The sequence below is a fragment of the Alligator mississippiensis genome, chromosome 2 (genome assembly GCF_030867095.1).
Source record: "Alligator mississippiensis isolate rAllMis1 chromosome 2, rAllMis1, whole genome shotgun sequence".
NCBI lineage: Eukaryota > Metazoa > Chordata > Crocodylia > Alligatoridae > Alligator > Alligator mississippiensis.
Genome location: NC_081825.1, coordinates 244,523,434 through 244,545,799, shown reverse-complemented (window position 1 = coordinate 244,545,799; position 22,366 = coordinate 244,523,434). Strand labels below are relative to the sequence as shown.

The 22,366-nt window shown below is 39.6% G+C and overlaps 1 protein-coding gene across 1 annotated transcript in view; it reads right to left on the bottom strand.

Annotated features, from left to right (window-relative positions):
* FMN1 (formin 1) overlaps positions 1 to 22,366 on the bottom strand; it is a 235,647-nt gene that overhangs the window by 169,819 nt on the left and 43,462 nt on the right. Inside the window, exon 3 of the mRNA XM_019496560.2 lies at positions 19,810 to 19,871. Within this exon, the coding sequence (XP_019352105.1) occupies positions 19,810 to 19,871 (62 nt within the window). The remainder of the gene's footprint in view (positions 1 to 19,809; positions 19,872 to 22,366) is intronic.

Here is a 22,366-nt window from a genome sequence, read left to right as displayed (position 1 = left end):
TGTATTTGAGTCAGATGGCTTTTTCCTCCCCACTTTCTGAGCATCAGAAAGGTTTGGGTCATGGAGAGCATGAGCAAAGCACTCCATGATCCCCATTCTAATGTTCAGTCTAGGAAAGCTGCAAACAGCCTTTACTGAGAAAATTTGGTTTCACCCCATAGAACAGGAACATGCTGAAGAATGGCATATGCATAATGTGTTGAGTCAATGAGCAAGGAATCTTCAGGGATGTTTGCTGCAAAAGTCTAAGAAGTCTCATTTAGCACATGATGCATAGAGCTTTTTTTTAAAGTCATATTGCTGTCAAATTTCAAGTCACTGTTCCACAACATGGGGGCACTAAACTTTCTCAATCTTTCCCCTAATTTCATTCTGTAAAATTATGGAACCATCTTGGCTTAAATTAAAAAAGTAAGAAAGAATGAGAAAAAGGAAAATAAAATATTTAATTTCATTATTTTTACAAGTCTTTCTCATTTTCTCAAAGGAAAATAAAACCGTGTTCTTCATAATGAGAAGTATTAGACAAAGCCACCAGCAATTTCTGTAACATTTTATTGTTAACTTATTTAATAGCAATTTAATCACAATTAAGTTTTTAGTTTTTTCCTAGATAAAAGCTTATATAACTATTATTTCTTAAATAAAAGATTAATGTGTCATATTAGCCTGTTAAAACTATTGCAGCATGCTAACAAAATATATTCAGCTTCTTATATTTTCTCACAGCACAACTTTTACTTACTTAAGGCAATAGGGTGAATTGGTTTTTGCAAGACTGCAAAATACAGTATAAATGATACTTTTGATAGTGAATTTATTTCTCACTTATGAGTTTCTGCTTGGCTCCAGTTCAGTGAAGTGCTTCAGATTATGCGTAATTTAGCAGGTATACAGTCCTACTATAGAATTAATAAAATCAGCTAAACTATTGAATGACAGCCTTCATGTACAGATTCCTTTTAATTGAGGCATTATCACACACTGAAATGAAGTCTGAGATTTGCACTGCATTTCATTTTGACAAAAGATTCCAATGCAAAATAATTTTAATAAAGGGCACATCTACATGTGATGCTATGTCACCATAGCAACATGCTATGGTGACATAGCATCTGCGCCTGTCTACCCGTGAACACCAGCTACTTTGCCATAGTGACCTGCTCCCCCAGTATAACAATGCTATGGTGAAGTAGCTGCTAAAAATAACAGAGCACTGCACGTATAGCACAGTACAGGCTGTTATTGCACTCTGATTTAGTACTTCCTTTTGGAAGTACTGAATCACAGTACAGTAACAATGTCGCCATAGTGACCTGTTTAGACGTGTCCAAAGAGGACTAACTTGTAGAAACATACAGAACATAGAGCATCCAACGTAGGAATGGGTTCCAACAATAAAATGATACATACCAAAGCAGTAACACAGTAATTTAAACACCTATTTGCAGTCTGTTACATTAAATCTTAACAAAAAAGCTAGAAAATAATCAACTTGAAATTAAGATTTATTTTTAATAAAAATATCGAAGTTAAACCAGAGGCCTAAGGGAAAATAAGAGAGAAACTTGGCTGTGGAATCCAATACAAGTTTAGAGAAATAGATGGAAAATACTATGCCAAGTCCTTCCTGCTCAAGATAAATATTAGATTGCACAGTACAAAAGGCCATTTTAAGTCCAAGTTCTAAGATTTTATTATAGATCATGATTTGAATATACAGAACAGGAATCTGAATTTTTTAATGCAAACTGTCCCTCTTTTCCCCAAATCTCTTTTTCAAACTTCCTTTTCAATCCTTCCATAACCACAGTTACATACCACTAATCAAGTTTTTTTTCTGGCCTATTCTGTTGCTTTTTACCACAGTGAAGTGTTGCTGCTATTTAAATGGCAAGTCCCTAAAAAATTATTTTCACTAGTCTGTTGCATTGCCATGTACTTAAGGCGAATAAGTAGCAGAAGCATAAAGGGAAAGGAGTTGGGAATCTTTCTGGTTTTCTGCTATTAATACTCTTGAATGATCATAATAAAATATAGCATTTTCTTAAGGATCCTTGATGGAAGAGTTTGATTCTGAAAATATACAGAGTTTATTTATGGAAGAACAATGCTCAGTTTGTCTATTTTAGATCGCATAACCTTGTCCAGGATAATTTTTTAACACACCGGGGATTTAAGTGACTCAGATTATACCCAAAGACACAGATTGTACCCAAAGACACCAGAAAATAATTATAACAATTCCAAGAATAAGTTATCTCTGGAAGGGAAATTATAGCAATATATTAGGAAACAGGGAGGGAAGGAAGGTGGTTGATTTCCTCAAAAGCAGAGAAATCTGATTTCAAACTTGCTTTCAGCTGAAGGTAGAATTTTAACAAGGGGTTTTCAGGAGCTCAAAATATCTTTTTCCAGAATGTCATGTGGCTACCTCTCTCCCTTCATTTAAAAAGTGTTTTTGTTGCTGTTTTTATTCTCTGCCACCACATCACCTATCCTACTACTTTTCTAGAGCTGGTTGTGCAAATATTTTCCTGCTAAATACAGTGACTGGGTACATTAATTTATTTATTCTGAAAAAAGAAAATGAAAAATGATAAAGGAAATGTGTTCCTGTAGCAAAGTTTTTAAATACATGGGGAACTTCAAAGGATCAAATGAATATGTATGCTTTTCAATATAGCTTCATGGATCTTAACACACAGTCATGGAACACAGCCATTTTTAAAATCTGTTTCAAACTTTCCCATACTTTTACTGCTTTTCAGCCATCTGTTACACTTCCTCCATTATATGTATTTCAAATAGAATTCTATGGAAGCGAAGTTTAAGCAGCAAGTAGCAAGGAAGAGGTAAACAGAAAGAAGATTCATGAATACATTCAAGGTATGCATGGTGATGAAACCTTGGACTTGAGTGCTATGTACAAATGTTTGAACTATTTCAACTGAGGCATTTACAATTAACTGCAAACTGGGAAACCTTCATCAGTAACAACACATGGTAAGGCTGAAAAGCCTGAATAACTAATTAGGAAAGTTTGACTAATAAACCCTTAGTGACCTCAGTTGCTGATTCAGTAGACAGAAGCATACATGATACAGGTTGTCTTAAATTTGTGCATGCTGGGTCCTATGAAAACTCAAGGAGGAACATACAGGGCCGCTTGTGGCATTACTTTTGAATTTCCCCTTGTAAAGCTTAAAAAGCAAAGCTCTCAGCATGGATAAGCCCCATAAAACCAGGCTACAAACAGGCAGCATATAGCCCATTTCAAATAGGACATTTTGTTGAGTATTTTAGCAGACAGCAACGGACAATTATAATCATTGTCGTTAGCCCCCCACAACTCCTATAGTTTTCTAAACTTAGTAGTATATACAACAGCTTTACCTGTTGAGAAAAACAATGGAAATAACCAAGAAGGAGGAAAATTGATATTTAATGAAAAGCCTGGTCAGAGTCTAAGGATGGCAATCATGAGAGAGACTTGTAAAAATAATTAAGGAATGGAGAGCTCACCCCAAAGAAGTATAATTATTTAACAGCAAAATAAATTGCAATATTACATATAGAAACATAAATTGCAATTCTTAGCCAGTTTTTTTCTTATTGCTCCACAAAGAAATGAACAACACTGCAATCATGAGTTTAATACTTGGGCAGATGTCCATCTTACCAAAAAGCTACCACCATGTACATATTAGTCTCAGAAGTCAAGATCTGATTTGTTGTGTAAGTTGGAGCATCCTCACACCCCAGTATGCCTGAGTCACATTCACAAGCTAGAGAGGAGAGGAGAGGAGAGGAGAGGAGAGGAGAGGAGGAAAAACTGTACATTGATAATGTACTCACTTAGAGTAATGTACAACTGGCAACTTAGGCATTTAAGAAGTCAGTTGACTTTTAGTAAGTCTTAAATTCCTAAGTGCTGAAGTCATTTTTGAAAAGGGGACTTCAGCTCTTCTGCAAATGTTATCCCTAAATTTCCAGAGTAAAAGGAGCTGCAAGTTATTCAATATATCACAGGAGAGGATTTTCCCTGAAGATGTGCAATAGTCTCAGATCTGACCTATGACTGCAATTCCTGGCTAAGCAAGCTCATTAGTATAGTTTGTCCTCAAAACAAGAAGTAACCCCACTAGCACATTTATAAATAAGTCATAATTTGTCCTCTTCCTGACTTAAAACCAATTACATCAAACATGAGCCTGAACTAGTTCTTTACATCTCAATTAATTTTTCTATTTTACACAATTGTATGCTTCTTGTTCCAAAGCCAAAGACATTAGCAAATTCCAGAATGAACTGCTATTTACTTAGGCAGTGTCCTGGACTAACAGAAGCATCAGATATCCTACTAGAACACAATAAAACTGAAAATAGCTATCAGATTCCTAAGTAAATGGTAAGTCTCCTAGACCAGATGGCTTCCCGGCCAAACACTCTAAAACATTTCAATGTAACCTGGCACCGTTATTTAACAATACTTTCAATGTACAAAATTATGAAGAAATCCCAGACATTAGGAAGATAGCCATATTTTCTGTCATCCAATAAAGGATATAAAATGAATAAAGCTCTGTCTCATTTTTGTGCCTTCCTGATGATAATGTTACAAGTTTGGCAGAGCCCTTCCAATGAAGCTAGATCAAATCCTCCTGAGCTTAGTCAATAAGGGCAAAGTTTATTTCTATAACAAGCAGGTAGCCGCTAAGTTTAACAGAGTCCTAGTATTGCCCATTCTGTTCTGTATATGAGAATTCCTTTCCATCTCCTTTCTCTGGAGAAGGCAGTCTTTGTTTGGATATAGAGGTCTTTCCTAGTCATACATCTTACATGTTAATGAGGGTCTGGAGAGCTAGCTCCTGAATGAATATATACATAATATTAAAATCCACAAGGTCAAGGTCAAGTCTGCATTTACAGTTTGGAATAAAATGCATTTGCTTTAAAGTATAGGCAGACAAGAGATTGGCTTCTTCTTTGTGGAGACAAAAAAACACCTTTTTCAAGCAGCTTAAGACAGTCCTATTATTAAATATTATAATGGGGATCCAAAGAAAATACTGATCTTCATCATGAGACCAATAGTTTCTTTGTAACAGTTTCTTTTCTGTTTAATGGAAACAAAAATTCATGAAAGGCCTGGTGATCAAGATCATCTGCAATAATTTTGAAGGTGCTGCATTTAATTTATCTAAGTCAAATGTCAAGTTTTGGGCTAAATCTTTCCAGTGAATAGAAATTTTCCTCTAAAAGGTGGTTTTAATCATCCCAAAGCCACTGGAAAATTCATATTGACTTTACTAATTAGTTTCAGAAAAAATATTCGCGGCTGAATTCATAAAACTGTTACTATCATCCACAGTGTCTCCCTTTCAACCTTGAGTTACAATTATCCAAGATCATGGGCGACTGGTGCCTCCGGAGTCTGAGGCGGGGCACCAGATCACCGAGTGGGGGAAAAGGGGTCCCCTAGCAGTCAATTGCCAACCAGGATGGGGATCCCCCAGTGGATGAATACTGAGCCCAAAATCACTAGCAGTGAAACCGTAAGTGCACTTCTGCTGGCACTTCTGGTTTCACGGCTGGCATTTCCAGGGGGTACATGGCCAATCTCAGGGGGTGTCCGTGCACTCACATGCACTCCCTATGCATCACCAATGTCCAGGATGTGAAACACCCATGTTCACCTCCCTCCCTGTGTCTGGATGGATTGAAACTGGGAGTGTGCGAAGCGGGCTGTATTCGATTCAGATTCGAATTCAGACCAATTCAGGGGACAGTGATTCAATTTGAGGCTTCCGATTCAATTCTGAGAAATTAATGTGTCTCCTGATTTGATTCAGATTCAGAGATTTGGTCGCCAAATTGGGCTGAATCTCCACCAAATTGAATCCGTAAACTGAAACAGCCCTAATTGAAACCCATATGGTCCCACCTCTCAGGTAGATGTCTTAACCAACAGGCTCATAATCTGGAGTAGGAACAGAGGTTTACAGTCTTTTCTGTTGACACTAGTCCACTTTCTAGAAACAATTATGCATCTAAATTCACTCTAGTAGAGGAAGACATTTAACTCAACTTTTCCAACATCCTTCTTGAGTGCTCTATTCCCCAAGTTCTTGGTAAAAAGAGGATGACATGAACATGACCATCTCCTTCAGTTTCCTTAATTTAGTCCTTCTTCTCCTTTGCTTTTCTTATAAGTAATAAAGCTGATATAGAATGAGTTGTGTTGAATTAAATTAATTTTGGGAGGAGGGTCCGTTGCAGGGCACTAAGGTGTGCCTGCTCCTTTAAGGGAAGAAACTGCCTAGAGAGGGGGCCCTAGGAGTCAGGCAGAAACCCCACAGGTACAGGTTGCCATGGTAGCAAGCTAATGAGAGAATCAGCCTGCACCTGGTCAGCTGACAGGAAGAAGGCAGGGCCCTGGGCATATATAAGCCCAGGGCTGGGGCTGGAGGCAGCTAGTTCTCTGGCAGCAAGCCAGAGGAGAAGGAGTTCATACATAAAAGCTGCACAGAGATTCTTGGCTGCCTGTCCAGCTATGGGTAAGATTAACAGGCTCTAGGAGGTCCTAAAGTGCCTGGAGATAGGAGGCACACATTGCTGAGGGAGAAACTGGCCCTCTTAAAGGTGCAGAGTGTGACCTCCAGTATTATTATTGTTAGGTTATAGCCCAGGGGCTCATACTTTTGTTGTTGTTTAATCTGGTGGACAGGACTGAGGCTACTGGGGAGAAGGAGGCCTCATTGAGGCACATTACTGTGCAGAGCCCCAGCACCAGAAGGCACAGTTACTGAGGCTAAGGGTCCAGGGACAAGAGGCTGAACTAAACTGAGGCCTCATCACTAGAGATAATGTCTAAATACCATCTGGGAGGAATGGCGTGTGGTAAAGGGGCAGTTTTGGAGTCACACATCTAGCCCATGAGGCTCACGGTGCCTTGAGAGGCATGGACTTTGAGTAAGTCCTGGCAAGAGATCCAAGGGCCATAGGATCCAGTGGGGTTCAGCAGGACCGTGCTGAACAAACTCATGGGCAGCCTCCCAACTTATTATTTCAACCAACAAGATATGAGCACCTGCAGGATGAAGCTGGCACAGTTACAGGACACTTAAGATACCACAGCTGTCTCTAGGGACCCCAACCTGTGACAGGGTCTTATCTGATAAGTAAATATTGTATTTACCAGTTTGGAGGTAAACCAAACTCATTTACTCCTATAGCCCTAATCAAGACTCCAAGATTGTGAGTAGTGACAAATTCTAAAATGCTTAGAGAGGCGCATGATAATGCTCAGCTATAGAAAATACTACAAATATTAATATTAGTGTTACAAGAGTTGTTCACCAAGAAGGTATGAAATCGACTTATAAGTGGAAGTTAATTTTACATCAGCAAGTGATTCATATGCACTTAGTTTAAGCAAAAGCAATAGCTAAATGAGTCAGAAGAGAAAAGAACAAGGGGGATACAAATTATAAAATGGACAATAATGCCATTTCTGTTTTATATAGCAGTTTCCATCCAAATATATCAAAGCACTTTACAAGTGTTCTGTATTTTCATGTCTAATTTACAGATAGGTAAACTGAAAAACACAGGTGAGCCCAGAAGCTCATCTGAACTGCAGCAGTGAGGTGTTTTGGTCAGAATGGCCTCAAGCACTCCCCACCTGCATCTGCAATCTTGCGTCAAACCCAGAAGTTCATCAGTGAAACCACTTGGGAGAATTCCTATGAGGTTGTTTTTGGGCCCTTGACCTCCTGATGTATTTGAGAGATGCTTCACCACTACTTCTAGCTTCGGAGTGTATCTGTAGGAACAGGTGAGCAAAGCAGCTGCTGGATGTGCAAGGCCTGTACTGGCCAGGACGCCCAATCAGTATAATTTTGACCAGTGGTGCTTAACCCTCTCACTCCATGGGCCAGATGAATGGTGGGGGGCCAGTCCACATACTGGATCAGGCCCTGCATAGCCCTAGCTGGCCTCCTGTGCAGCAAGATCAGGGGTCCACGCCACACCCAGATCACAACCCTGCTCTCATGCACTGGGATCAGGCACTGTATTACCCTGCATTCCCAATCTAGTATGCAGGGCCATGGTGCACAGGACTCCCTGCATACCTGTGGGGAGCCTCATGGGCCAGATAACAGTACTGGGGGCTAGCTGTGGCCCATGGGCCAGGGACTGAGCACACTTGGTTTAGACAAATCCCATGTGATACAAATGGTAGAACCAACCATTGAACTCAACTCTCCCGAGTCCTTGTCCAGTGCCTTATACCAATTTAGAGTTATTTTATCACTACTGAACTAAAAGGTACTTGCTGTATTCCAATATATCATTTATACTGCATGCATCCTAACAGTTTCTTGTATCATAAATCTGAACAGTCTCTTTGAACTGACCTAAAATAAAATTTTTTTTTATCAGTATTTATACACACACATCACACATGCAAATATCCTCTCATTCAATATATCCTTGTTTCTTGTGAGGTCCAGGTTTTATGTTAGTAGGGTCTATGAAATATATCTACATCTATATCTCTCTAGCTTTATGTGTATATGTATATAACAATGTCCCTTGTCATTAGTATCTATTCAAAAACTTATACAATAAACTTGATAGTTGACATTTATAAAATGCATGGAGACAGAAATAGATATCACACTGCATTGAAATTGTATATAATTAATGTGCGAGTATTCATTCTATTTTATAGCTTGAAACAACATGCATCTTTTTCCCCCCAAAATCAGGCCCCCAAAATTGGGGTGGATACTATTAAGAAGGGAAACTGCTTGTTTTTTTTCACTGGAAAAGAAGCCTAGAGACTCTGCACATCCTAAGATGGTGGAGTCCTGTGTTAACCCTCTCACAGGCATATCTATTGGCTGAGCACTGTAGCTTGTGCCAGAAGCAACAACCAAGCTGCTGGTAGTACCTTGATGAGGCCTGTGATATGGAAACAACACTATTTACATGAACTTATATAAAAGAACTACTTACAATAAAGATTGAACAGTTTTGCTACTGCCTTTGCAAAACTCTAGAGCCTAACTTTGTGACTGTGAGTAGCTAGGGGTAGACAATACACATAAATTGGTTTAAACCTGTAACAGAACAGATGTTCAGTGCACATAAATGAGTTTGAAAATGGCTGAAACCAGTCTGAGATAAACCTTGTTGAATGTAGTATCAGACTTAACTGATTTGAGTCAAACTGGTTTATGTAATGTCTGTCCCAGACCCATTGCTGGTTTAAGATAAACCAGACCCCCCCCCCCCTGCATCCTGGCATGCTCTCTGGGCTGGGCAGGGCTCTCTGCTCTACAGAGGTCCCCTCTGCTACCTCGCTGGAGCTCTGGCAGAGACTTGCAGGCACAGAGCAGCTGCCTGGTTTCTCCCTGCTAAGCAGGGTTTATTCCCTCTCCCCTCTGCCTTATGCAGACACCTCAGCACTAGCTAGCAGATCACATGCTGGCTACAGTCTGTGCTGTGGGAGACAGCAAAGGCAGATAGGCTTTTTGGAGCTTATCAACAGGTAGCTTAATGTCCTTTCTTGGAAAAGCTGTTTAAGAAGAGCTTGAACTAATGGAGAGAAGCTTTGTTTTTTTTAATGAGTTTGTGATGGGCTAGCTGGTAGTGATATAGCCCAGGGGTTTTGAAAGCATAAAAGATAATTGGAAAACTATTGGCCCCTTGGGTTACCTGTAGGGGGATAAAAGAGGCAGCACAGCTGACTCAGAGGAGACCAGCGAGGAACAACAAGGAAGGAGTTTAAAAGAGCTGGCAAAGAGCTGGGCCAGTAGGATGGGAGCAGTTGCCCCAGAAGAACCTGAAGGAGTGGTACCTGCAGGCAGCAGTTGGACTCTCAGCAGCGTAGTGTGCAGCTGACAGGAGAGGCTTCCCGCTGGGCTCCAGGATCCCCTACGAGAGGCTGTGGCCAGCAGGAGAGGTTCCCCAGCTCCAGCAAGGATCTAAACAGCTACCTGAGAGGTTCCCAGCTTTGCTTCCAGCTCCTCCAGCAAGAGGCCAGGGAGCTTGATGTGAGGCCGGGGCTCCTGGAAGGTCAAGACTCCTAGCAGCTTGGAGCAGTCCCAACAGTGATGGCTGTGTAGTAGAGTTTCTGCTCTGCACATGATAGATCTGAGTTCTAGTCCCAGCTGGGATGACTTAGGGTGAATGAACTGACAAGGAGAATTTCCTGTTGCAGTGGAAAGGGGATCATTGTGTTTTCCCTCTTTCCCCACCTTCCAGGTACCTAGAGCCCTATATTTCTTGTTATCTGATGTTTTGTATTTTGTGTCTTTTATATTTCACCAACCAGTATTGTTTGTTCTGCTATTTGTGTTTTATATTTTGGTTAGCCTTGTCTTTTGTCAACTGGATGAATGTGTCTATGATTGTAAGTGTCTAACTTTTTATTGAATCCTGCCCCCTTGGGGTGTTGTAGTGTCCCCAATACCCCCTGGTTTATACCTGTTTTGTTCCCACTACTGTTCTCTCATTAAAAGGTTTATGGTTAAGTCCCTACTGGTGATCTGGCTCTGCTCTATAGAGGAAGGAGGGTCCCTACACCTCTTTCAACGCTTGTGCACCTGCTCTGATCCCTTCAATTAGAGAGGGGATACATCTTGGAGTACCGCCTGAGTTACAGGTTGATAAACATTAAGTTAGGGGTGATGAACATTCCCTGCTGGGCTGCTCAGGGAGTGAGGGGGAGGGGAATAATAAGAATGTCCTGCCAGGGCCTGGCCAAGCCCCCCTTAGCTCAGCCCTGTAGAAGGGAAGGGAGGGCTGCTCTAGCAACCCTCAGCTTCTAGCCTGAGCCACTGCAGACATATGTCTCAATTTATTTCATCCAGAGGGGAGGTCAGTGCAGTTACAAACTGGTTTAGGTTAGAGTAACCTGCAAAGACTGAATCAATTCAGGCTCAGGCCTTTTGAATGCCTGTCCCTAGCCAGTAAGTCCTCCTGGAAACATACACTGTGCAGGAAGTGTGGCATCTCATGAGGCAGTCTGGGTGAGACAGCTGGCACCAGGAACTTCTGGGTGCCACATTTCCTAGACATTCGCTATTTTTCCCAAGAAACTACTATATGTCACACAGTAACCTCCTTTTCCATGCCTCTGGAAAAATCTTTTTTTATACACTTTGCCTTCTGAAAACAAGTAGTGGTAGCAGTACATTTTATTTGGGGGCGTGTGTGTGAGAAGTACGTATTTCAATGCAGGATGATAAAGGCTGAGAGCTGCTCACTAAGTTAGAGAACTGAACTACTCTGTTTTGTTTTGTTTTTTGTTGGTTAAGCAGCCATGATATACTGAATGGTATTCCAGACAGATAAGGAGCCAGTCACTATTTAAAGGCAAAGACAAATAAAATGCTTTTGGGAGATTTTATGGACATGGAAATACCAAGGCTGTTTTATACAGATATTAGTATTCTGGGTCCTCTCAGAAAAAGCATAATTCTAAGAGGTCTTTGAATGAGTGTTCAATGGACAAGAACTGGAACAACTTAAAGATAAGTAGTTCATCAGTACCCCATCTTTCAAAATTCATTTTACCACCCTTTGCAACTTATAAGGAAGGGACTTTCTTTGTCTATTTGAGCAAACAACTGAGATGCAGTGGGGAGGTTGGTGGAGGTGGGCATGACTGAACTTCAGATCCAAATATTTTGGCCAGTTTCACAATGCACTAAGTAGAAAATTGTACTATACCAAAATTAATGTTGTTGCACTATATGTTCTTGAAATCACTTCAGAATGCAATCGGCAAATTACACTTAAATTATGACTTGATTCCACTTGGTCATTTTTATTGAGTTCATATGAGGTTATTTCCTAACTTCAGTATATTAATTGGGTCACCTGTAACAGAATTTGGATTTCATATTGTGTTGGGGTATGGTAGTCGTTTGATTACTTGGTTGTTTTATAAAACAAATAAACACTGTTTGTATGTTAGGCATCGTAATGTCACCAAGGAATAGTTATCCTAGAAAAAGAAGGATACTATTTCTATTATCCTTCTATAGAAATAGTTGGATAATAGAAATAGCATCCACTAATAGCAATGCTTAATCATTCCGCTATTTTTATATATTAAAGCATGGTAAATCTAAAATGTGCATATATTATTCAAAGTCAGCAAGACAGTACCTACTCCAAAAATATATATTTTACACAGAGTAATGAATCTTTATGTTTCAGAATGATAGGTGAATATTATGCAATCATATTAATGTTATTATGTGCTACACTACAATTTTTTTCAGAAAGAGGATTTAGCTGACATCTAGTGGTGAAAATTGAAAACACAGCTTAACAGTATAGGAGTACTATACTAGTAGTTGAGAGAAAAAAAATTCCAGATAATTTAAAAATGTGAGATGAGATAGTTTTGTTTTTTTTAAACTATTCTGATTGTTGCAACTAGACTTACTATAAATTTAAGTGGGTAGGACTGTGAGGTCACTACATAAACTGTAAGTAAATATTGAAACATCAGTACTGTGCCCAGTCATGCAAAATATGACTGGATGTTTCAGTAAAACTTGCTTGTATGTTTCAGTAAAACTACATAATCATAGAAAACTAATTTGGAGTTATATGTTTTTGCGCTTATTGTGCAATATTATGAGGTACAGATTCAATAAGGAACCAATGTGTATGATAAATATTTTTGAGTATTCTGAATTCATTTAATCAGAGTATTTGTTTTAGAAATTAATCATAAAAAGTACTGAGCTTTCAAAATTGCCCTTCCAATGTAAAATAAATATAACAAAGTAGGTCATGAAGTCTTACTATACACTATATAATTCAAATTTCTAGTTTTAAACAGTTCTTTTAGAGATTTTCCTCTTCAAGACCAATGCCCATCCTGTTGAATGGATGGTGTGAGGAAACTTTCATTAGAACCTGGTTCTTCCTTACCATACAGAGAATATATACCATTAGTCAGGAAATAATAAATATTCATTACAGGAAACGGGGCAGGGGGTCGGACCTGATGATCTGTTTAGGTCCCTTCCGACCCTAAGCATTAAGATACTATGAAACCAATATGATTTTTCTTCACACAGGCCAGAACTACAGCCTTCCAAGGAAGCTAGAAACATAAATCATTAGCTGATAAACTTTTCCTGAACAGAAGTGTTTTGTTTTTTTCTTTTTCCTTTTTCTACCCTATTCCTAGAGTTTGAATTCACTTCTCATTAATTAGACAAGGTTCCTTGTGTGAATTTGATATCTTTTATTAGACCAACCCAAATGGTTGGAGAATAGTTATTAAGCAAGCTTTCGGGTTCAAAAACCCTTCGTCAGGCTAAGGAAGCTTCAGCAGTTGGGAAGAGCACACAGCAACTGCTGAAGCTTCCTTAGCCTGACGAACAGTTTTTTGAACCCAAAAGCTTGCTTAATAACTATTCTCCAACCATTTGGGTTGGTCTAATAAAAGATATCAAATTCACCCAAGGAACCTTGTCTGTCTATGTCCTTAGACCAACACGGCTACAACCCAAACCCCTTCTCATTAATCTGCATTGCATATAGCTTCCTATGGTCATATTTTCCCTACTTTTCTTAGAGCCAGGCACAGTTCAGATCTCTCTAACTCCCTATGTTCATCAGTACTGACAAGAACTGTTATAGTACTGTGGCATGGCCTTGATCTCTGGTAGGGCCACTCAAGTGACCAGTTTCCCTCACAAGCACTACAGGGTCCTGATGATTAATTAGTTTGCAAAGAGTTGATTAATGGGGTATCTCAGTAGCAAGGCCAGCAAGATGCATTCAACCCTTAAGTTTATTTCTGGCTGACAAAAATGCTACTAGATTTCTATGCTGTGCCAGCTTTTTCAAGTAAAATGCAACAAATTACTGTATTATGAAAGTTATTATTTCTACAATATAATCCTTATGGTATTTCATAATATTGTACAATGTAGTCATCACATCTGCTTTAATCCTAAAAAAAAAATTCCATCCATAAATATAAAAAGCAAAGAACACGAAGCCTAACACAGAAGTTGCATGTTGCATTTAACTGTATAATAAAGGGATACCTGGGGGAATTTTCTGCAACCAGCGTAGTTGACATGTGGGTCACAAGTCTCATTAGTCTGTAAATACCTCATTGCCCTTTACTTTGCCAGTATCTGACAGATCATATATGACCCTTTAAAATTGCTACTTTGAAAAACCATTTACAGGGCCAATAAATTAATGATAGTTGATCAAACTAGAGAAAAATCTGTATTACTTTAATCATTTCAGTTAATAAAAGACTGATTTTTTTTTTATCATTCCATGTTTTAAATAGACAATTCATGAAACAATATACACTATATAGTTTCAACCAGTCATTCAGTTTCTCTCAGATTAATGTTCATTAAAATATATAAGACCTTTTAGTGGAGATATCAATTTTGGAATACAATATTATGAAAACTCAGCATGGACTCCAAAACCACCTAGTTGAGTTAATACTTGGGTGATTAACTTACATTGAGTCCCACTGGTCCAAAGTTAAGCTAGTACCAGTAACTCAACTAGCTAGGTTTATATTCTCTTGGGTATGTTATGCTATACTGCAGTTATAATGATGGCTGGGATACAGATATACATGGTGCACATGATTCTTCTTTTACTACTGACTGTATGACAGGTGGAGGTAGATGCTCAGGAGTATCATTCTTGTTGTCCCAAAGATGTTTAGTTTTTTTTCTCCCACTGAATTTATGGCAGAGGTATTATGGTCCCTCATTTTAGCAATTCCTCCTTTTTACTACCTCTGTCCTGGGAAGACTGAATATAAAGGCAAAAATAGTTTTATTTTGATCAGGTTTTTTTAGTTTTCAATTTTCTTCAAAGTTCCTTGAAAAGCTTTGAGTCATAGTTGCTAAAAATGACAGATATTTATTCATTTCTGTTTCTGAAATGTGTCTATCCATTAGTTCATCAATTAAACTATTACATTATATACAAATTTTACAACATTTAGGTAATAAAAAAGAGCCAGGTTAAGCAGACTACATTTATAACAAGATATAGCCATATAACTGAAATTTCATGTTTCCTATTGCCCCAGCATACTGACATGTTGAAAGAACATATGGGTTTTACAAAGGAAAATACACAAGTTTTTAAAGCAGATAGTTTTGATTCACTCGTGTCACAGAATCCCTATCGAATAATTTGACAGTCTGAAGAACATACAATCAGTTTTTAAGAGAGTTTTTCTGATACAGAAGGTGCTCAGACATCTGTACTAAGATAGCTCACACTAGATTGAAAAGAAAAGAGAAAGAATATGAGGAGGAAGGAGGAAGAACAACTATTTTTCTAGCCTCTCATTCCCAGGGCTGTCAGAGGGGAAAAAAAATACTGATATTTTTTCACTGCTGCTTTTACTTCACATCACTGCACACGTCCTTCCAATTGATCAGTGACAGGCTCCGAAGTCAAAGCTTGAAATGTGAAGTAGCAAGGGGCTCTATAAGGTATGGAGAAGGAAGTGTGGAGCAAACAACTGTAGTCTTGAGAAACAAGAAATGATAGGCCAACTCTTAAACACACTCTTAGTACTGATTCAAGCCAGTGACTCTCTAATATAAGCAGATTGGGCTCTTGCCAGGCCTTTGGTGATACCACAATTAGAGACAAGAAAAATCCTCAGGATTAACAATTAATATTCATTACTAAAGAAAGCAAATGAAAAAAACAGAGGTCATCACAGTTAACAGATTAATTTAATCTCTGATGCTTTTGGTTTCTTTATGGCTGCGTGCAAAATGTTTGCAGCCCCCAGTTTAATATCATGTGATTTAATACTGTTTAATAAAAGCAATAGACCAGGAGCAGCATGTACAGGTGTTCATCAATGCCAGGAGCTGCACGGGGAACCTGATGTGAGTAACTTGGGGTGGAAAGCGGGAGGGCATTGGTCCACAGGGGGAGTAGTTTGTCCAGGGGCGGGGAGGGTGGGAGGTTTAAAATAGCCCAGTCAGGGTCAAGTGGGTAAGAAGAGCATAGTCCCAGGGCTAGAGGAGCAGTTGGGCTTTCCCAAACCCAGAGCTGTGTTCCTAACTTGTGCAGACATTTGCTGGACTGGGTTAACCTGTTTCCATTCTAAGTTAGTTCACCTACTCAGGTGAACTAACTTGAATTGGGCCCATCATTTCTGGCCCAATTTAACGCCCCCCCCCCCCCCCAATTCTGCTCCTGAAGGACCTGTTCTTGCATTATTTGTTAGTTTGTGCCCCATGAGAGCACATCTCCTCATACCCTTTCTCTTTATCCAGAATTTTTTAATCCCTTAGGTACCTTTGATGTCTAGGTTCTCCCCTTTGGATAACGGAGATAGTATCTTCACTGCCAAGCCAAGTGTACATACATGTATGTATTAGAATGCTTTAGGATGAGCAGCAGAAGTTAATTGATTTTTAAAAGCCTGGGTCTCATACAGTTTTCTGAGTCTTCAGAAGCAGAGAGGCTGTCTAACACAACAAGGCCAATGGATACACACAGCCTGGGAAAGTGGGGGCATGTACCACACTGTTACTGTTCCATAATATGAACGAGGTGGCAACAGCTTGCAAGGCCCCTGAGAGGTGGGCTGGAGTTTTCCAGTTTTGGGGGAGCAGACCAAATTAGGATACTGGAAAAGCCCCAAATTAGCTTGTGGGCATGTGATAGGTTTATGAAAATGGGAATTTGGCTGACAACACAGGATGTGGACAGCATGATGACAACATAGAGAAACCAATCAGTGATAGCCATGGATGAAGAGTCATCAGGAGGGAAGCAGAATAGAAAAGAAAGGCTTTGGAGCAGCAAAAGATCCTCCGCCCAGGCCCTCCTCCTTCCCAAGAGGGTACCCATCCCCGGGAGGGGTCCTCAAGTCCACCATAGACAGAGGGCTTACCACCAGCCCATCTCATCCACCCCACTGAAGGTGGGGGGGATGGAGGAGGGCCTCAGCATCCCACCTCCAGGCTGCTGACATGCTGACATCTGACACACAAGAGAGAATCTTAGAGTGAAGACTACATCCGGCCAGACATTTCTTGACTCTGACAGCCCTAGACTTGATAGATATATAGAATTGCTTGATTGCTGGTATAAACATTTGAGGCAGTCCTGATTGTCCCAGGTTTTGAGTCAGATACAAACAGGCCTATTTGTTACATATAAGTTGTCAGATAAAATAGAGCAATACAGCCATTTACACATGTAGCCATTCCAACCTGCATTGTTGATCCTCTACCAGTAGATGTCTGGTGAGAGCACACATCCTGACTGGCCTGTTCCTGAAATGAAGTGCAATAATCCTACAGATGCACATGGCCATCTCAAGGATGGGGAAGTGGGGAAACGGGGTGGAAAACACTGCCACATTTTTATTGCACATACCTCACAGGTACTTGAAGTGGGACAACAGAGATGTACAAATGTAGGGTTCCAAGACAAAAAGGTTTCTCCTGAGACAAACATGACATTTATTTCTAGCCTTACCATGTAAGTATGAGACAAGAGACAAGATACAGGCTATGTGCAGACACTATGCTTAGATTGATCTAACTAGGCTTAGTTCAATCTAAGTCCTGATCTGTACAGACATTTAGGGAGGTGCACTGAGTTAGATCATGAATGGGTTAGCCTGATCTGCTGAACATCTGTACATGTTCAGAGCATAGCCCAAGGGCTAGGAAACGCCAGCCACTTGCCCCAGCCCTGGGGCTGCGCTTTTCCTAACCTTCTCCTCTCCCTCCCCAACCAACCTCATCTTCACTGGGTCACTTTTAGCTCCCCAGTGTCTCCCAAACCCAGATGGGCAACTCTTCCTACTACAGACCCACTAGCTCCCCCTGATCCAGTCATCCTTTTCCCCACCTAGACTTACTTGGACTGCTTTCCTGGCACGGGTCCCAGCATTGGCAAATGTCTGCACAAGCGAGACCTGATCCTTGATCATGCAGCTTAGAGTAAGCCATGTGAATGTCGACTGGGTCTCAGAAATGTCTGCACTTATGCATTGACAACCTGGCGGTAGTGCAAGTAAACAATTAGACGATAGTGGTCAGCATAATAGGACACAGTCCCATAATGATAGCTTAATTGTTAAGTATTTTGAAGCCATCATAGAAAAGGAGGATTTTTAAAGTTAGATCTAAGAGAAAAGAATGAGGTGGCTTTGTGGGTTTTAAAGAGAGTTCTTCATAAGGGTGAAGAGCAGCTTGTGAGGAAGCACAAAGGTGCTTGTTTGAAAATTTAACATGTGAGTGATAGAGGATGGGATCCTGGACTAATTAGAGAGAGGGTTGGGTGGGAATAGAGCCCTCAACCTGAACAAAAGCACTGAGAGAATGTGCGCCAGAAGAAACAACACAATGATGTATAGCATAGGACATGAGAAAACAAACCTTACTTGTAAAGCTTCTGCAAATATGTTACCTTTCATGTTCCCGGGCATACTTTCTGCCTTTTTCCATTCAATTTCTCTTAATATTCAATGGAAACATTGTATGCGTTTGTATTCAGTGATTGATGAATTTACTATAACCACAGTATAGATGAACTGTGGAATTGGAGCAAGTACCGTGGAGTGCAATAAAGGGACTGGGTAGAAAAGTGTTTAAAAATGGCACCAATCTTCTTCCTCCACAGATTTGCTCCAATGATACATTTTCAACCATAACTTGCTCTTGTGGGAAAAAAAATGCCTTTTCTACTTTTTACTTCTAGCACTGTGGAGCTAATATAATTAGTAGAGTTCTCTCACAGACGAAATCTGAATGGCTTTTTTTTAAGAGAACAAATACACTTCAGGAGAAAACTGCTACTCCTTAAATTTTTCAGTTGAAAATCACTGAGGTAGACTAGAGATTTAATATGTTAAATGAGCTGCTGAGTCAGAGGGAGTACTTTGCAATGTGTATTACATGACTAATACATGACTAACACAAACACCAAGATTACAGTAAGATTGTAAAAGCCCTTTATAAGCCATTTGTGACTACACCTAGGGATTTTAACTATATTAACCTTACTTGAGCTGCCAGGCAATTGCCACTAACTTTCTGACAGAAAATAAAAGTATTCCTAAAATAAGAACATATATTACACATTTCAGAGGCGCTGAAACATTTTGACCAGTGGGCTGGATGAGCTGATGGTCCTGGGGAAGTCATGGCAGAATCCCATTTAGCCACACTGAGTGGGGCAGGGGGCATCATGGTTCCAACCTGGCCCCATGGTGGGGGGGAAGAAGGGGGCCATGGTCCAGCCTTGTAGCAGTAAGGGGGTGTGGCCATCCCTAACTCAACACCACAGGGGGAAGGGGGCTTGAGCCAGCCCCTCAGTGGGGGGGGAAGCAGACTTGAGCCAGCCCCAACTCAGTCCCATGGGGGAAAGGAGACATGACCCAGCCCCATCCAGGCCAGGCAGAGGGGTGTGAACCTCATTTAGCCATGGGGGTGGTAGGAGGGTGCATGACTTGGTCCCAACCTGTTGCATAGGATTCGGGGTTTGGGAATTTGGCAGCATGGGAGGGTGGCTTATTTCCTGCCACCACTCCCCTGCTACCAAATTTCCTGATCCATGGGGAGCCCTGCAGGTTGGATACCTATGGCTTCATGGGCCACATTTTGCCCATGGGCCAGAGTTTTAGCAACCTTGAAATGTTGCATTATTTAAACTCACAACTTGCACAGAAGTTAAGGAAAGAAAAAAATAAAGAAACAGTTTTTAAACAAATTAGATCACAAAAAGATGTACCTTTAAGTTTTCAATTTCTTCCTTGTGTTCTCTCTTTAAGTGCAAAATGGCAGCTTGGTACTCTGGAAAGATAAACAAGCACATGACATTAGATGGCCTGGTGAAAAACTATACAATACTTTCTTGATATGCTTTCATTTCACATAACACTGAACACTGCCAGGCCAGAGACACATTTAAGCTGCTGAAGAAAAGGAGTCTTAAAAAACTCACAAAGAACCAAATATAAATCACATTGATTAGTATGCATGTTACAGGACCATATGATACATGTGGCCATACTGACAATGTTGATAATGATGCTGAGGACAAGTTAGATAGCTAAGTCTCACATGGCAAACAAAGCAAAAATAGTATAATAAGAAGGTAACAAGAGGTAAGAAAGTAAGAGGTAGGTAACAAGAAGAAACAAAAACATTGTCTTTGGCTGAAGGTAGAGCTGATAGTATGTTATTACAATTCACAGGTTTGGAAGAGACATTTATGATTAAAATATTTTATAACATTTTACACTAATAATCTTTATAGACAAAACATTTGGATACAAAAGGGCTATAAATGTAATTTGGGGCCTGGAAACATGTCTCACAATGACAGACCTAGAGAGTTCAAGCATGGTTAAGTAAACAAATGAAGATATAAAGGTAATAATAGTATGGTAGTTAAGTACAGTACCTTCATGGCAAAAATACAGTGTTACCCAGGTATTCTTTAGTAAAGAAAAGCATAGCAGGAAGAATGGTGGAAAGTGAAAGTCAGAAAAATTCATATTAGACAGAAGGCTTTTTTTTTTTTAAATGGAGGAAGGGAATGGGTGGTGGTGATTAACCAATGGAACAATCTACCCAGGGAAGTAGTGGCTTCACCATCTCTTGAAGTCTTCTAATCAAGGCTGAATGCCTTTCTGGAAGATATATTTTAGTTAACACAAGTTATTTGGCTCAATGCACGATTAACTGGGTGAAATTCGTAGCTTCCACCGTAGAGAAGATCAGACTAGATAACCTAACACTCTCTTAAAAACTATGAAAGTGTATTTTTATTTCAGGTTGGAAGATATAAATTACTAAACTTATTCTCCTTACATTTTAAGCATTGTGGGATAGTATTAACTAAACTGATTACACGCTTAACTGGGATCTTTCATTTCATAAGCAAAACCAAAGCTATTTTGTCATGGTTACTAGGTGGAAAAACCTATTAGTGCCTATATTTACATATCAAGTTAGAGCTTGCTTACATTATTTAAAGGAAGTAGTTGAATGTTTGGTGTGTAGCTGGAAACCCTCCTTAGGGTACTAAAGACTTTTTCTCCTTCTGTCTGTCTTCATGTGTAAATACTTAGCCAGGGGCAACACCCTACTCCCAGCACAACTCAGTTGTGCAAAATCAGAACTTATTGGCATGGACTGTTGAAAAAAGAGCAGAGTGAACATGTTTGAGAGAATAATTTCTCTGCAATACTTCATTTGACATGGCAAAAATGTTAGATTAGCATCTGGTTATAGAACATGTTGTATCTTTGCTTGGGAATATTTGTGAATGCTAAATTAGAGAATCCATTCAGATTGCGAGAAAGGGTAATATTTAATGGAGACATTTCTTCAACTCTTAGAATATTACCCAATGCCTGGCACAGCAAAATAATGTCATGCAAAGACTAAAAAGGACCAAAGAAAAATATTAAATTTCTCTTTTCATTTATGGCAGAGCTGTATACAGCTAAGAATGTAATTCTGTCATTCTTCTGGCCAAGGTTCCCATAGTAGATATTCACTTGCAACATTTTGGATCCATATGCTTTTATCTTCCCTCTGGTGTGGGAAGCATCCTTGCCTGTTTCTTTCTTTGATCTCTGGGTCACACTTTCTGTGCAAAGACAGTGGACTACTGGTACACAGAAGTGGGATCTTCCTTAGCAAGATCAAGAACAGTTCAGATCCCTTAAGACACAGAACTCCATCCTTATAGGTAACTTGTTTGAAATTTACTTTTTTAATGCCTTATGATTTTAAAGCAAAATAACACAAGTTGTGGAAAAATTTTGTAGACAATTATTTTTTATTTCATAAAGTATAAAAATACATGGAACTAGACAAAACAATAAAACAGCATTTTCCTCCATCCATTTTCTGAATTTTATTTGGGATGAAATCAGAGTCAGTTAAGGTGTGTATATATATATATATATATATATATATATATATATATATATAACCCAAATCCCCCCTTAATAAAGCTTCTGTCTCCTACAGCTAGCTTCCTTCTGCTCCTGCATCTCTAAAATGGCTGGTAAAAAGGACTCCTTTTTATAACTTCCATTCCCTTTTTTTTTTTGAGGTGACACCATGCTCAGACTAATCTAGGGGATGCATTGCTTAATTTTCAGATTGGTACCTAGTTTTCTTATTATGGTTATCTTCTGTCTCCAGGGATATTTCCATTTGAACAAAAGACTGTTAATATTTAATAACCTTCCCCTGCTGGCACATCACTCGGTTTCCTTGTAGTGTGGTGTTTACAAAAGGCAACAGGTGCCTCACCCTCAAAAAAGGCT